Source organism: Lampetra planeri, chromosome 28, assembly GCF_965212315.1.
Source record: "Lampetra planeri chromosome 28, kcLamPlan1.2.h2, whole genome shotgun sequence".
Classification (NCBI taxonomy): Eukaryota; Metazoa; Chordata; class Hyperoartia; order Petromyzontiformes; family Petromyzontidae; genus Lampetra; species Lampetra planeri.
The window spans coordinates 7,814,383-7,830,553 of record NC_136134.1 but is presented as its reverse complement, the minus strand read 5'-3'; the positions used below and the strand labels follow the sequence as shown (position 1 = coordinate 7,830,553).

General features: G+C 50.6%; 1 protein-coding gene across 1 annotated transcript; it reads left to right on the top strand.

The window, feature by feature from the left end:
- The first annotated feature begins 2,525 nt into the window (after positions 1–2,525).
- Positions 2,526–7,092, top strand: HES1 (hes family bHLH transcription factor 1). The gene is made up of 4 exons (XM_078607778.1): positions 2,526–3,130; positions 3,526–3,621; positions 3,842–3,929; positions 5,553–7,092. The coding sequence occupies exons 1-4, from the start codon at positions 3,023–3,025 to the stop codon at positions 6,257–6,259; spliced, it is 999 nt and encodes a 332-aa protein (XP_078463904.1). The 5' UTR covers positions 2,526–3,022; the 3' UTR covers positions 6,260–7,092.
- Positions 7,093–16,171: the final 9,079 nt, after the last annotated feature.

Below are 16,171 nucleotides of genomic sequence, written 5' to 3'. Positions count from 1 at the left end.
GCCCCGAACCGTCGCCTGGTATATCTATAGTTTCGTTTAAAGGCCACAGTGTCTATTATCGTATGTGTTGATTTTCTTAAAAATAGAACACGCGATGGCCGGCCGTAGGTCAGTAAACCGTGAATCGATCATCCTTACAAAAATTAAACAACAGCGGGCACTGTGAGAATGCGATTATAAGCATACGTAGCATCAACAACAACAACAAAAACCAAGTCTCATTTTATTGATATCATTTGGTTCTGTTTCCCCTCAACTCACACCCCCGCCGTTACCCGCGGGCGTGCATCGTGAACACGCGTGAACACGCGTGAACACACGTGTGGCACTAGTGCGCAGTGCTACGAACCAAATGCCCCGAGTTCGATCCCTGATGGAGTCAAACTCAAAGAACAAATATACATTCATCATGAGCCCACTGACGATGTCATAAGCAAGCGATTGGACTTTGCTGGCAGCATAACATGTAATGACTGGGCAATGACGACATTGTATTCTATCACCACATACATCCAATTAGAGGCGAATGTTTCTGGAAATGGCATTTCTTCAGAACAGAGATAGATAATCAAACAAAACCACGTGAATTTCGCACCGGACGTAACCAACGGTGCCAATCGGAGGTGCGTGGGAAGGTATAAACAAAACAAAACACGAAAATAAGTTTGAAAGAAATTAGATTACAATCTCGAGATTTAAAAGTGCATAAGCTCCAGTGGCTTCCTAATATCGGAAGAAAAAGATCGGACCGTTAAACCGTGGGGGGGGGGGGGTGCTTTGACCAAACCTCGTTAAACGTTCGTGGAAACGGATAACGATGTTGATATTCGATGCGCACAGTCAAAACAAGTCGCTTCACTTGTTTAAAGTAAAAAACAACTGAATGCCCCAAACCGTACTCCGCTGTGTACCACACGAAGCAGACACAACCGCCTCCATCCACAATCTCTATCGCCACGATCACACGTTTTACACATCCCATCCGCAATACCGCGTGCCGGGAGCGATGCATTTTCCCAGTACGCAGCGTTGGGCCGTCAAATATCCAAGCAAAACAACCCCCGCTCACACATTCAGAAGCTCACCAGAAGAGTGAGTCTCACTTAAAACACACACAAAAAAACACAATGCTGCCGAATCCACCCGATGTTTATCAAAAGCCAAGGGCTTCTCTCTCTCTATCTCTCTCCTCTCCCATTGTTAATAATGGGTCCTCGATGGCGTTAAAAGGTTAGAGCAATGCGTGTCTCGTGATTGCCATTCGAGTCGGTCGGCTGACTCAAGGGGACTCGCCTCCTACTCCGTCTGGGGCTGTGTCGGGCGCGCATATAGGAAGGTTTTAGTTCCCATGCCTAAACATCGACCACCCCCCCCACACCCACGCCCGTTAAAGCCAAACACCCCCCGCGGGCTACAGAAAGAATTGGCACGTGCTTGTGCAGCCTCCCCCCGCCTCCACGAACCCCACACAACCCCCCTCCACCACCACCACAGTAAGTCCCAATGGGCAGGCAGTCAACACCCTCCCTTCCAACCCGCAAACACCTCCCTACCCCCACCACCACCACCTCCACCACCTCCTCCTCTACAAGCATCAGCAGTCACCTTCCCCCGAACCCTCATTCACCCCCCCTCCCCGCACGCTCCGGCTCCTTCCCACCCAGTCCCCCGGCTACCTAGCCCCACCTCACCCCCACGGCCTCCCCACCCCACCCACCACCACCACCATCCTCCACTTCGATAAAAAAAAATTCTGCCCGACACGACCCATCTAGGCGCGCCGACAGATGTCAAGAGTCACGGGGGGGGTGGGGGGAGGGGGGATGTGCGCGCGCGCGGGGGGGGTGGAGACGCGCGCGATTTATCGCCCGGAGCCGGCAGCCCCCTCGTGCGCCGTGATTGACAGCTCAGTGAGCAGTGGCCAATAGCAGCGAGGCGGAGAGCAGGCGGCCAGCCAATGGAGAGCGAGAGAAAGAGAGAGAGGAAAAAAACGCTCCGTCGAGACTCCCCCCAACTCCCTCCTCCTCTCGCCGCCACTCTCCAAAATCCCCCACCACCGTATTCCTCTAACCCCTCCCCCCCACCTCTCCATCCTCCACCTCCCACCACCACCACCTTCCTCTGACCGCACAGCCCCACGCATACATGCTTCGACCAGCCAGTCACCCGAGCCGCCCCCCCCCACGCCAACCAGCCTCGCTTCTACCCCCCCCCCGCTTGCCGCACTCTCCCTCGGTCTCTCGACACACGCGCACGCGCGCGCACGCGCGTCTCCCCAACACTCGGGGCAAGCCGCACATTACCCTCCCCCACACCCACACTCCCCCCCCCCACGCGCCTGTGTTGTGCACACTGGCCCGTGATTGGCCCGCGAGTGTGGGAAAGAATCCGTGAAGGGTTTCACACGCGCCGAGCAGGGGCACGCTACGCCGCCACCCCCCCCCACACACCCAAGCCCGCCCCGCCCCCCCCACCCCCGACCTCCCTATAAATGCGCGGAGTTCCCCGTGCACCCCTTTGCGCCGACACGAGCCAGAGACACAACCCCCCTCCACCGCCCACCCCTCTTTCCACCCATTTTTTTGCTTCTCCAAACACACGAACACGCGCGCGCGTGCGCGTCTGCCTGCCCGCCCGCACCGCACCGCCTCCTCCACCGCCACACGCGCGCGTGCGTGTGCGTGCGTCCGCGGCGCGCGACCTGGGCACGAGAGTCTACAGAGACTCGACTCGGGGTGACGGACGGTCCGGCCACGGGGAAGAGGCACCATCAGACGTCAACGGCGCACTCTCTCTTCTTGGTCGTCGAGATTTTGGCGTCAAATTTTGTTTTTGGTGCAATTGATCGTCATCATCATCATCATCGCCACTACCATCATCATCATCTTTACCATACTTGTAGTCGTGGATAAAATTCATTCAACGACACATACAGCCAAACTACACTCAACGCAAACGTCCAGGAAGGTTCATACATTTCGTTTATTTAAAAAGGCAAGAGCAGCAGCAGCAGCAAGCAGAGATGCCGGCTGACACGATGATGGAGAAGGTGTCCGTGTCGCCTGTGGCCGCCGTGACCGCCTGCAACTCCATCCCAGAGAAGTCGAAGACGGCGAGTGAGCACCGAAAAGTGAGTGGTCCACCACCTTGGAATGTCCACCGCCGTCGATTGTCCACAACCACAAAACCGTGCAAATGGGGCACGCGGCGTGTTATTTAAAAGTTCGTTTTTAAACGAGTTGGAAAACAATGCACCCATTGAAACGTTTTGTGTAAACAAATAACTATTATCGTCATCATGCCGTCTGGAACACTCTTCCTTCCGATATTAGGTCGCCCTCCGTAGCTATGTACTTTCAAAATCTCGAATGAAAAACGCAATTCTTTAGAACTGCTTTTTTGCGTTCAGTTTGTTCTCCTACCTCCGCAACCTCCGATGTACGGTGCGATCAGAAGAAGTTCAACATGCGGTACACTTCATGGAGTTAACAAAACTGCGGTATGTTTGCTCCTCCCGTTTTCCAGTCGTCCAAGCCGATCATGGAGAAGAGGAGGAGAGCTCGAATCAACGAGAGCCTGGGTCACCTGAAGACTCTCATCCTGGACGCCTTAAAAAAAGACGTAAGTGATACCTATCGTATTTCCCTGCTCATACGACATTATATTTATAAATCGTGGTCACGCAAGCGTTACGTTGCTTTACATTGCGCAAAAGTAACGGCTCGGTATGGTTAGATTTAAGTAAAAACTGGGTTTCTTTTTTAAACCGCACATGCCCAAGCGCTGTAGGATGTTGTTTTTTTGCTAACTTTTATTTCGTCCGTGGTTTGGATTGTTACAGAGTTCTCGCCACTCCAAGTTGGAGAAGGCGGACATCCTGGAGATGACGGTCAAACACCTAAGAAACCTGCAGCGCGTTCAAATGACAGGTGAGCTTGCGACCACCTCGCCACGACCACATCACACGGGCCTGGGCAGAGAAGCGCAACACTTCACAGCCTTAAATTTCGATTTAAAGCTTTCGTGACTGCAGGGATTCATCTTCTTGGTTCTTTCGGTAAAGTCACGTAGAAGGGAAGTAATAAAATAAAAAATAAAAATTAATAAAAAAAATATATATAACATAATAACATAATAAAGAACCAAGAAGATGAACTCACAGCCTTAACAGACTGATGCTGCTGCTGCTGGGCCGAGGTGCTGTTATAGCGAGCACCTGTGAAGGCCAACACGGCACAAGACGGGAGGGGGGGGCAAGGATTGGAGATGGCCCAGCACCACGCCTGGCCGCCTTTGTCTCCCCAGTGGGCGATTTTCTTGACAAAACGCGCCATGTATTTGTTATATAGGAAGATACGGACCAGTGGCCAAACTGAAAAAAACGCGGCCGTTGCTGTGTGACTAATGCCCAGCTTTGATCCGAGTCAATAATTTAACATCGGAAAATATGATACGTTTTTGGGAAAATCCTACGATATGAAAGCGAAGTTATCTATAACGTTGTATTGTTTAGTAGAACTTTTAGTGTGTGTGTGTTGGGTGGAGTGTTGGCGCAGTGGTTAGCACACTGGGTTAGGAAACCGACGACCAAAAACAGTGGCCAATATCTGAGCCGATCCCTGGGCCTCCCCTAGGTCGATTCAGCCTTAAAATACGAGTCCCTGTAGCGGTGTTGAAACATCAGCACCAACGCCCATTGACAAACCCGTAGTGAAGTATGGTCAAACCCCCCCCCCCCCGCCACATCACCCATTACCGACAGCAGGTGCATCGACCATAAGCGACCAATTGTTATATTGCAGCAAGAGTATGAATTCATTTGCCAAGTAATACGTGCACCTTGGTCTGAGTGGGTGGGTGGGTGGATAGGCACGCAGGCGGCAAAGTTCCCTATTGCAGTTGTAGCGATGCCAAGTTCTGTCCAGAGGGACTTTGTTTATGGGGCAACATGTCCCGAAGTCTATTAAATGTGACAGGATGCGTTATTTTGGGTTAAGCGCTTTTTTTCTTTCTTTTTTTCTTTGCACAAAAAAAGGGAAACCCCTCCCTGAAGGAGGCTTGCCAGACGAGCTTGATAAATGAGAATCAGGCCGTGAGCAAAATTTCCCTAGCGAATCCTGTGTATAAATTATAGCCCCTTGTGTCAATCCCCTGCTGGATGAGGCCCCCGGCCCACGCCCTACGCTGCAAGTGGGGGTTGATTGACCATACTTGACATGCTGGTTCTTGGAGTGGAGTTGTGGGAGCGGTTGAGACATCGCTCACCACTGATTTTAGCCGTTGTTGGGATTATATAACACAGATCACCCGTGGTTCGTTTTACAGTGTGCCACAACGCGGATTCCTGCTCATGAAAAAAAATGTCCCATCGTTGTAATCATCTCCAGCCTTGGTCAATCCACCGCTGGATGAAGGCTTCCCGTAGCCGCTCCTCTTTCACGATCCCGCGATTGCAACCAATCAATGCGCCCAGTGCCTGTACGCGTAGCTGACGTCGATGTCTAACCGATTTGTGCTTTTGTCTTGTCCGTCTCTGCGTGCGTTTTACACAGCCGCCCTCAACACGGACCCCAGCGTCCTGGGCAAGTACAGGGCCGGCTTCAACGAATGCATGACCGAGGTGACGCGGTTCCTGTCCACGTGCGAGGGCGTCAACGCGGAGGTGCGCACCCGTCTGCTCAGCCACCTGGCCAACTGCATGGCCCAGATCTCCACCATGAGCGGCGGCTACCCGCAAGGACACCACCACGGACCCGCCGGCATGATGCCGCCGCCACCGTCGCACTACGCCCAGGCGATTCCAACCGGCGCACCGAGTGGACAGGTCCCTGTGGCTTCCAACGCGAGCGGTGGTGGTGCCGGTGCTGCTGCTGCTGGTGGCGGCGGTGGTGGCACTGGTGGTGTGGCTCTACCCGGAGGAGGAGGAGGAGGTCCCGCTTGCAAGGGCAGCCCGCCGGCGTTAGCCGACGTGTTGCTGTCTCAGACCGCCGCGGGACCGGCCTCGAACGTGGGGGCGGGCAAGGTTTACGGAGGGTTCCACTTGGTGCCGGGACCCGACGGACAGATCGCTTTCCTCATCCCGAACCCTCACCTCATCCCCATGTACGCGCCCGGCTCCAACGCGGGGTCTCCCGGCCACCCGGGCAGCCCCGGAAAGGGGCTCCGGCACCACCCCTACCCCTCCGGCTGCCCCATGACGGCGTCGGCCATCCCCATCAATGCTCTGATGGGCGCAGACTCTGTATGGAGGCCTTGGTGACAATTAGCCCCCCGCGACGCGATGTCAGCATTCTACCGTGGGCTTTTGTAAAGCTTTGTTTTTTTATATATATATAAAGATACATTTTAAAAGGAAAAATATGAAACACGGAAAGAAAATTCGTGCGTACGCAGGAATTGCCGAACGCTCTTCAACGGTCGCGGGTGCCCAACGCATTTAATTAGCGGCGATGACGTTACGCTCCAAAAACTTTTAGCGCTGGTTTTTTTAATTAGCAAGATTCAGCGCGAAACCTTTGGATACATTTTGACGGGTTATTTTTTGCTTTCTTTAGGCAAAAAAAAAAATCCCGAGTAGCAATGAGACTTCATGCTGAATTTGGAGTCGATATTGGGTCATCTTTACGAGAGGCGATTTAAAAATGAGACGCACAGAGCTCACCCTGGAGCACTTGTGCCGTCACTGTTCGTCGTTCAAGCGTTAGTGGTCAAATAAGTGCCTCCGTCGCTTTTAGAGGTCGTACGTTTTGTGTGCCGTCTGAAGAGCAAAAAAACCACATTGCCTATACACGTGTGTACAAACGAATGCAACGCGAAGCTGCGAGAGATATTTTGTACTGTAATGTAGAGAGAGATTAAAAAACGTGTGCCCTGTATATATGTATATATACATAAAACGCACAATGCTGTACGCCTTAAACTAGTGCGAAAAACGTACATGATTGTATTGAGAGAGAAAAAAAAGAGTATGTTGTGCAGTGCATACCAAAGACAAAAAAATGGATCTTACAAAAAAAAGAGACGTTTTTTTTTAAATGTACAAAATAATAAATATGTCATGCACTTTACCGTTAATACAACAACAAAAACGCGTGCTCGGGTCGAGTTTTTCCTACTGAACACCCGTACCGGGATAATCCCGGGATGTGGTGCAGTTTACCATTATAATGTGATGAGTTTACCATCATAATGTGTTGAGTTTACCATCATAATGTGTTGAGTCACACCAAAAGAAGAAAAATATATATCAGTAACCACCACGATAGCAGTGTGCACTATTATTCTTTCATCGCTGGATCGTAAGAAGTGTCGGTGGTGGGTGGATTGGACGGACGCTTCATCCAGCAGTTGACTGATCATGGCTGATTATGCATAGTGCCGTTGATGACCGTTTCAATTCTTCCCAAAAAAAAAACTGCGGTACACCTTTTTCGCTCGTCTTAGTATTCAAATGCGCCACCTGCAGGCGAATTTTGAACGTAACATCGAGACACACGCGGTAAGACCACACATTCTAAAATCACGAAAATAGTAAGTCGCTTCGTCAATTTGGTGAAGTATGGTGAATCGAACCAACACCACCACGGCCGGCGCGGATTGGAGAGACCTTTAACAAGCAGTGGAATTGACAGAGGTCACCCGGGATCGATTCGGATGTTGGGAAATATTACCTCCTCCCACTTTAGGGCTCAGTGCACCATGCTAACCACTGCGCCACCAATCTAACACGACTAGACTTGTTGCGCCTCGCATCTCCTTCTAATGTCACTCACAGCAGGATAAGTCACACGGTACGCATCATCGGTGCATCACCTGTGAACGTTTGCGTAATACAGTTCTTCAATCAGCGCTGCCGAGACATTCCTGGTTAATAAAATCAACTATCACATTCTCATTTCTTTGAGAGGAATTCATCCAGTAGTGTATTGATCATGGCCGATGATCTCTAACTGCAAATCTCCACATTCTGCTTTTAGTCCATAGTCCATCCAAGGCTTCTCTCCCCTGCCGACTTGCGTTAACCCAGCAACATTTGCTCAAACAAAAGGAAGCAAAACAAGCCCTGGACGAGTAACTCGTTCTTGTCGACCTCGCCCATCGGGGCAGGCTTCACTATGAATGCCGCGGTGCACTTGCGTGTCGTGATGGTTAGAACAAGCGGGACCAGGCAATCCAGAAGTCGCCGGTTCGATTCCCCGGTACGTGGCAGTGGAAACTACTTGTCAACGTTTATTGAGAAATCCCACCGCCACCACCTCTTCATTTTTATTTTTACCCAGCGGGTATAACCGAGCATAACCAACACCACATGTTCGGCGTGTAGCGTGTGTTGAGGAATAGTGTAGGTTACCTACCCCGACCCTCTATCCAAGGACGCATGGCCAGCGTGGAAGAGTAGGCCAAGTACCCTCCACCCCTAGGGAGGTGTTTCTCTACAGTCTAGAGCCCCCGCGAGCGGAGGTCCTTCCGCCAGCAGTGGCGTGAGCGAGAAATTGCAGGGCTGCGCCTGTACACCACCCCCCCTCCTCCTGCTGCTGCTGTGTCTGCGCAAGAGGTTTTGCTCGATGCGTGAAAATCAGTCCAGGAAGAACACGAGCACACCTGTGCGCGAATCGTACAGCAAGCCACACACTCAGGCACACACGAAGAGTTCGTTCAAATAAATACATATTAAAAAAACCCCACCTCTCTTTTGTTTAGGACTAAACGCTTTCTTTAGCGAACGGTAGGATTATTTTTCTTTTATTGTCTCTAACTCCCCCCTCCCCCAACCTCTCTCCCCGCCCCCCACACCGAGAAAACAAAGACAGATACCACCGTCAGCCCCCTACCGCGCGCGCCTCGCTGCTTGGGGCAACTGGTGTTAGCGAGCACCTATTAAGGTCGCAACGCGTGTGTTCGAGCACGGTGCCTAGCACGCGGACCCAACACACACACACACAAACATAAGAAAACAAAGATACCCCATATATCCTTTGACTCACTCTCGGGACGAGATTTTTGTTAGTGAGTTGCACCCATAAAGGCCGGCACGGGCGCACGAGCGGCTGCGTGGCCAACAAACCAGGTACCGTGACGAATTTGAGGCCGAGTCGACCTAGGGGAGCGAGAGGGGGGGGGGATCCCAGGACCGGTTCAGATAATCGTCACTGGGTTGTTGATGGCCGCGAAGAGGATTCGAACTCGGGGTCCGGACGAGTTCCGTCGCGCAGCGCGCTAACCACTGCGCCACCGCTCCCCACACCCACTCACACGCACGCGCACGCACACGCGCACGCACGCGCACGCACACGCGCGTATGTAAATCTTGCCAGCTGCTTGGCGGGCTTTTGGCTGTCTGAGAGCGGCAACGTGGGACGCGCCCTCAAACACAGAACCCACGGGCCCATAAAAGCACTTGACTCGGGCTATAACCGGCGACGTCATTGCTTCACGCCGCTGGCTGCACACAGAGGAGCGCGTGGGTGGGTGGGAGCGGGGGAGCGGGGTTGGTGAATCACACGGTGATTAAAGTGCGTGCCTAAGAGATAGAGCAGCAGACAGAGGCGGCTTGGATGGGTGACTCAACGCAGTGATGATCGTGGTGAAGTATGGTAAAAACCAGCCCGCGCCCATCCTCGTGGTTGATTGGAGGCGGCTTTGAGGTTTTCACGCAGCGGAGGGATCGAGAGCGCGCGATCAAAGTGTTCTTTTGTTGTATTTTTTTCCTCCCCGCTTCCTCGGAAAGAAGCTCACCAACACTTGCAGCGAAACGTCGGCCAACGTGCGGGACAACAGGCGATGTGCAAGGCCCGAGTTCGCATCGGCGAGGTCTATGAGCGGCACGATAAAGGTGGCTCTGCGTTTGGACCGTGGTGCACAAACGCATTTGACAACTTCAACAAAAAAAACCCCACCTCAGTATATGTCAATGACGTTATGACCCTTAAAAAAATATATAATAACGTTTCGGGCAATGGGCCTTGAACCTAGACAGCGGTCTTGTTAGCTGGTGCATAATTAGCTTCGTGCATTTCAGAACAATACCATTGATCTTTCAACAAAATTCAAGTTACTCAGTAAAACAGCACACACACACAACAAACTGGTGAGCTCGTCACGCCGCGGCGCAGTAGCCCGAGGAGAGCACGAATGCCTCGCCGCCACTTTGCATACGAACCCGCGTGGATGTTATAATAGCCGCAAGTCGAGCAGCACGCATCACGCGCACACGTCGACACCTCCGTCGTGCTGGGTGCCGTGCGTGCGCGCGATACTTTCTATGAAACACATCTGGCATCGTCGTCTTTCCCCATGCTATTATCAATTATAACCGGTGGAAATCGCACGTGCAAAAAAATATATAAACGTTGGAGCTACGGCGAGCACACAAGACAAACAGACAACAGTTTCCGCGCAAGTGCTGTTGCGCGAGTAGCACCGATTTAGGTGGTGGCCAACACCACGCTCGCCCGGCCGCCTTTGTCTCCCCAGTGCTCATGTTCACACGCCGCAACCATCCGCTCATTTGGATAACCGAGTCGACATAGGTAGAGGTGGACCCAGGACTGGTTCAGATATTATCGGTCACCCGTGTCGGCCCTGAGCGGGAATCGAACTCTGGTGGCCGGCTGAGCTCACGCGTCGGCTCACACGCGCGCGACCGAAAGTCTGGCAGGAGTTGGTAAAGTGGTTCAAAAAATAGACCACAGAAGCGTCAACAAGGCTGTTACCACTATCGTCTAACCATGTCAACCCCCTTTACAGCCCAAAGACTTTTAAACCCCACGACATGTATATAATGCGGGTGTGTGTATACATGCCCCGTATAACATTGCACAACCATGTACTGCATAGGTGTACTCTGCTCGAGAACAGCCATTGAACGCGGACCGGGAGCACGATGATGGGGGGAGGCCGTGGTGGTGTAATGTTAATTACCTCGCCTGATATGCGTGAGGTCGTGGGTTCAATCCTGACCCTGACGCCTGTCTAATTGGAGTCTGCGTGTCTCTCTCCCCGTGGCCGCGTGGATTTTTCTCCGGGTCATTACGGGGTTTTTCCCTCCGCATTGAAAATCAACATCACGCGTTTATTTGGCTGCTAATAATGTCCATGTGATAAGCCCACTTCGTTGAGCTATCATTTGTGATAGCCAGGTGGCTGCTAAAAAAAAAGAGGCAAAAAGCTCAGTGGACCTTACCTGGTAACATAGTTTTAAAGTTTAAATAGCTTATGAAATGCACTGGATGATGCATGGGGAGCAGGTTCGAGGGCCGATGAAGTCTGAACTTGATGATAAATATCCATTACAGGTTTCCCTTCGCTTTATGCGGGTTCGGTGTGTGTCAACCTATTTCATATGCGGCTATGCGAGCAGACGTCAACATTGTATGTGTGTGTGTGTTGAATGCGCTACTCATGTGGTTTTCCCTTTGTGCGCCCATTTTATTTATATTAACGCATCCACCGCATAAAGCGAGGGGAAAAAAAAACCTGTACATGCCGAGGTGCCAAAAAAGGATCGCGTTGGGATCGCTCCGCACGTATTCCCTGCTGTGACAGACGTAGCGGGAAACGTGGTCATCGACGGAGAAAAATTAACCCGTAAAAACAAAGTTTTTCACTATAAATCCTTTATATGCGTGGCGGCTAGAGTACTCTCGTCCTCTGGCTTGAGATGGCTGCCACCTATGGGTCAGATGATTGCCTGCCACCATTAAGCAATTGGTAATTAAATATTTAAAAAAAATTCCTAAAAAGTGTAAAAATTTGGAGAAAAAAATTCACGGAAATTAATTGTCACGCACAACGAGCCTGTGTGCAAAATGTCAGCTCGATTGGATCACGTGAAGTGGGTTAAAAAACGACCGAAATATTTGCACGGTCGTAAGCGCGCAAGCAAGCAAGCATGTGAACTTAATATAAAGGATTTAACAAGTATAACCCGTAAAAACAAAGTTTTTCACTATAAATCCTTTATATGCGTGGCGGCTAGAGTCCTCTCGTCCTCTGGCTTGAGATGGCTGCCACCTATGGGTCAGATGATTGTCTGCCACCATTAAGCAATTGGTAAATAAATATTTAAAAAATGTTTCCCTAAACAGTGTAAAATTGTGAAAACATTTTTCATGAAAATTAATTGTCAAGCACAACGAGTCTGTGTGCAAAATGTCAGCTCGATTGGATCACGGGAAGTGGGATAAAAAACGACCGAAAGATTTGCACGGTCCTAAGCAAGCAAGCAAGCACGCAAGCAAGTGAACTTAATATAAATGATTTAAAAAGGGAACGCGTGCTCAAAAGCGTGCCAAGAACGCTCGGCGTTACATTGAGTGAGACAACCAGGGGCAATTGCACACGGATCAAGAGGGCATACGTATTTCGAAGGCATCGTTCTCACCGTTTGGCGACGCTGAGTTGGCACGTGGGTGGCACAAGCAACAATTAACACCGCAAAAATCGCACTCATCCACAACGGTGCCTGAAATAAAGAAAAAAACACATGCATATATGATTGGCGACGTTTCGGGCATTGGTCCTGTTAAGAAAAGTGTGCTTGGGCAGCCAGGGGATGGAACGCGTCGGACAGGACGCAGAGGGAGCGATGCCATCGGCGGTGTGTGTGCAAGTTCGTCGCAGAGGATCGGCAATTCGAAAAGGCCCCCATTTCAGCAGTGCATCGATCGTGGACGATTACGATAGGGGTGGTGTAATGAAGTGTAAATATTACGTAATTTTGTTTACGTAAGTTGTAAGTGTATCCAATACACACAGTGTGTGTTGATTATAAAACATAACTGTATAACAACCGCACGTTATGTAATTCTTTACCACCAATAAATTATTAGAATGCAGATCAGTGTTCATCAGCGTGGTGAAGTAACAGAAGAAACCCCCAAAATCAGCAGAGCGTTGGGCTGGGGCCGGGGGGGGGGGCTCATCCAGCAGTGGATTGACGCAATGTGTACAATTACGTAGTAAATATAGCGCAGTTGTTAGCGCACTACGCGACGAAACCGGCCACACCAATTCGATTCCCGATCACAGACAACACCAGTGACGATTATCATCATCAGCACTGGGGAAAACAAGGGCAACCAGGACATGGTGTTGGCCACCCACCCCCTCGTGTACCGTACATGCATGCCTTCAATAGGTGCTCGCTGACAGCACTTGCCGCAAAGGCTCATGTATACGGTGCAGTTAGGGGGGGGGTCATTTGTGCCAATATAAAACGTGGATTTGAAACGAAACTATTTTTCTTGAACGAGGTTGGTCCGACTGAGCTATGTGCCGTAGTTTTTTTTTCATAAGTGACCTGGCCAAAAAATGGTAGCTCACTGAAGTGGCTGATAATGTGGACATTTGTAGCAGCCAAATACTCTAAACGCAGGTTTCTAAACGTGGAGGAGAAAAATCCACGCGATCACGAGGGAGAGGTAACACGCAAACTCCAAATACACAGCAGGCGTAAGGGTCGGGATCGAACCCACGACCTCCTGCACACCGGGCGAGGTAGTTAACAACTCGCCACCGTGTTTGGATGGCAGGGGTGCGCTATAACCACCCGCACCCCTGTCCTCTCTCCCTCCCTCTCTCTCTCTTTAGGCAGCCATCCAACCCTAACCTAGCCCCCTCCTCCCTCCCTCCCTCTCTCTCTCGCCCTCTCCTCGCTCCCGTGGAAGCACGCGCGCGGGGCGCGTGGGTGCGCGTGGATGCGCGCGCGCCGGGCGCGTGCGTTTCACCCATCCACCCACACGGTCCATACAAAGATAAAGACCCCCTGTATAGCCTACAGGGGGGGGGGGGGCTGTTGGTGGGCGGTGGGGGTGGGGGGCAAGTGCTGTTTGTTAGCGAGCACCCGGAACGGCGCGAGACGAGTGAATGGGAGTAGTGTGCGCAACCACCATGTCCGGTTGGTCACCTTTGTCTCCGCGGTGGTGATGATTTGTTTTTTTCTACTTCTTCTTTAGACGCTGCATACCAGCTACGACGTTGTAAAAGCCGAGTCTTACGTCAGCAAGGGCCAGAAGAGAGATATTCGCCGGGTTCACAGCACACGGGGCTCCACCGCACTTCGCCCATCTCACACAAAGATCCCCCGCACAAGCTCACATAGCATGTTGGGGGCAAGTGGTGGTGACGTTACAAGAACCACGCCCGGCCGTCTTCGTCTCACCACGGCTGATGTTTGCACGTCGCACACACACCCCTCCCCGCTCCTACCCCCGCTTCTCCACTCCCTCCCAACATCACCACCACCACCACCGATCTAGCCCCCCCCCCTCCACTCCCCGTGATATGTTTTTACCCGCCACTTCGCGCGCCTCTTCGCAAAATCTCGGGTTTGTTTGTCGGAGAATTGGCCGTGCAAACCGCGGTGCGGAAAGGGGACCGGGTTCCTTTTTGCTGTTTGTGCAACAGCACGAGCCGCTCCCGACCGGGTTTTTTGTTCTTTCTGTTTGTTGCCGAACAGCGCAACGAGATGGAGACGCGAGGTGGCTGGGGTGGCTCAAGAGGATTTCAAGTTTCAAGTTTCATTGATTAGGTATAGCCCTGTGAGCCATGTGGCTCTTAAGTCGGGTGCAACCGCAACAAACTAAATATGAACACAGAACATCCCAAAGCGACGACGCACAACAGAAATATCCTGGAATAAACCAGCAAATAATTTTAAAAAAAGTATTAAAACGCTGTGTGCAAAAATCACAATGTGGTGCAAGCCAACAGCACCAACAACCATAAGACAATCGAGATTAACCATATGTTTTCGAATCACCAAAATAAAGCTATAAAAACAATGTAACAACAGTAATCATAGGAACTGTGATTTAAAATGTATCAATAAACGATGTACACAACACGTACGACAAAACCTGCAGCCATAGCTGGCAGCACGACCCTCCCAGTGTATGATGTGTGAGTGAGTCAGCGGCAGCGAGATCAGAGCTCTGAATTTGCACCACTGAGATGCTGGGTTCTATAAACTGGGCTTTAGCCGCACAACTGCGAGTCTTACATGTTCTCAAGGGGCGGCTAGTTTGGATGATCTCAGCTTGGTCACCAATGAATTAAAACTAAGCTTTTTTAAATTGTGTTTAACCAGCTAATGCCCAACGAGTTACGTTAGATCTTTTCAGAAGCGACATGGCCACAAATGAAAGCTCAAAAGAAGTGGCTTATCGTGTGGAAATGTATTGGAGCAACAACAACAAAAAACACGTTCATCTGTGTCCAATTTGCGAATTTCCCATCAACTCGGGCATGTCTCTCCGTTGGTTGTGCCGTTTGAGGTGGGACGCTGATATGCATCGAGTTAAAGGGAATCTGGCAATCCTCCGTTTTCAAACCGGGAGTGTTCGTGCCAAACAGCCCCTGGTCACGTGCGTGTGTGTGCGTGTGTGTGCGTGCGCTCTGTGATTTATTTGTTATTTTCAGTGGTATTTCTGAATTGGATTAGTGTGTGTGCCGTCCATTATTTTAGTGGAATTTGTCACGTGCAACTTGTTTTATATCACATTTCTATCATTTTAGCCGAGTTCCAAATGCATGCATTCGAATACATCCTTAGGACGTATTTAATATTAATGTTTTTTTTGGAACGGCATACTAATTAAAACACAATAGTCAATAATACACTTTGGTTCTTTCGGTAAAGTCACGTAGGTATAAAATAAAAAAAATCACGACGTTTCGGGCGCTAAGTCTGCCTCAGCAGCAGACAATGCTTTCCCACCTGATGACGGACGCTTGTGTTGCGCCCGAAACGTCGTGATTTATTTTCTACCTACGTGACTTTACCGAAAGAACCAAAGAGTATGGATTCCTGCAGTCACGAAAGCTTAAAATCAAGATTGAATCGTCAATAATACCGACCTGAAATATATGTATGTATACATAATTAAATAACGTGTCTTTACCCAGGAAAACCGCAATTTCCCAGAAGGGTTCTGTAAGGTTTTTAGTATGGCGTGATCTTGCTAAATACAATCCCAAATGAGAAATTGACAAGTCATAGTTCAACATTGCGGTGTTTGGTCAATTCTAGTTCTCTGGCAAGTATCGTGACGGGTACCGCAAACTCCGACCACGTTTGTCCATCGACTTCCAGTTGCCGAACGAACACACATTGTAAGGTCGCACTCATTACAAAAAAAGATCCCACGTGTAGCCTTAACAGACTGTAGGG

Bases quoted from the DNA above. Each gene is read 5' to 3' on its own strand.
- HES1 (XM_078607778.1), top strand. From the start codon at position 3,023: ATGCCGGCTGACACGATGATGGAGAAGGTGTCCGTGTCGCCTGTGGCC. The intron at 3,131-3,525 runs GTGAGTGGTCCA...CCCGTTTTCCAG, and splicing joins CGGCGAGTGAGCACCGAAAA to TCGTCCAAGCCGATCATGGA. The intron at 3,930-5,552 runs GTGAGCTTGCGA...CGTTTTACACAG, and splicing joins GCAGCGCGTTCAAATGACAG to CCGCCCTCAACACGGACCCC.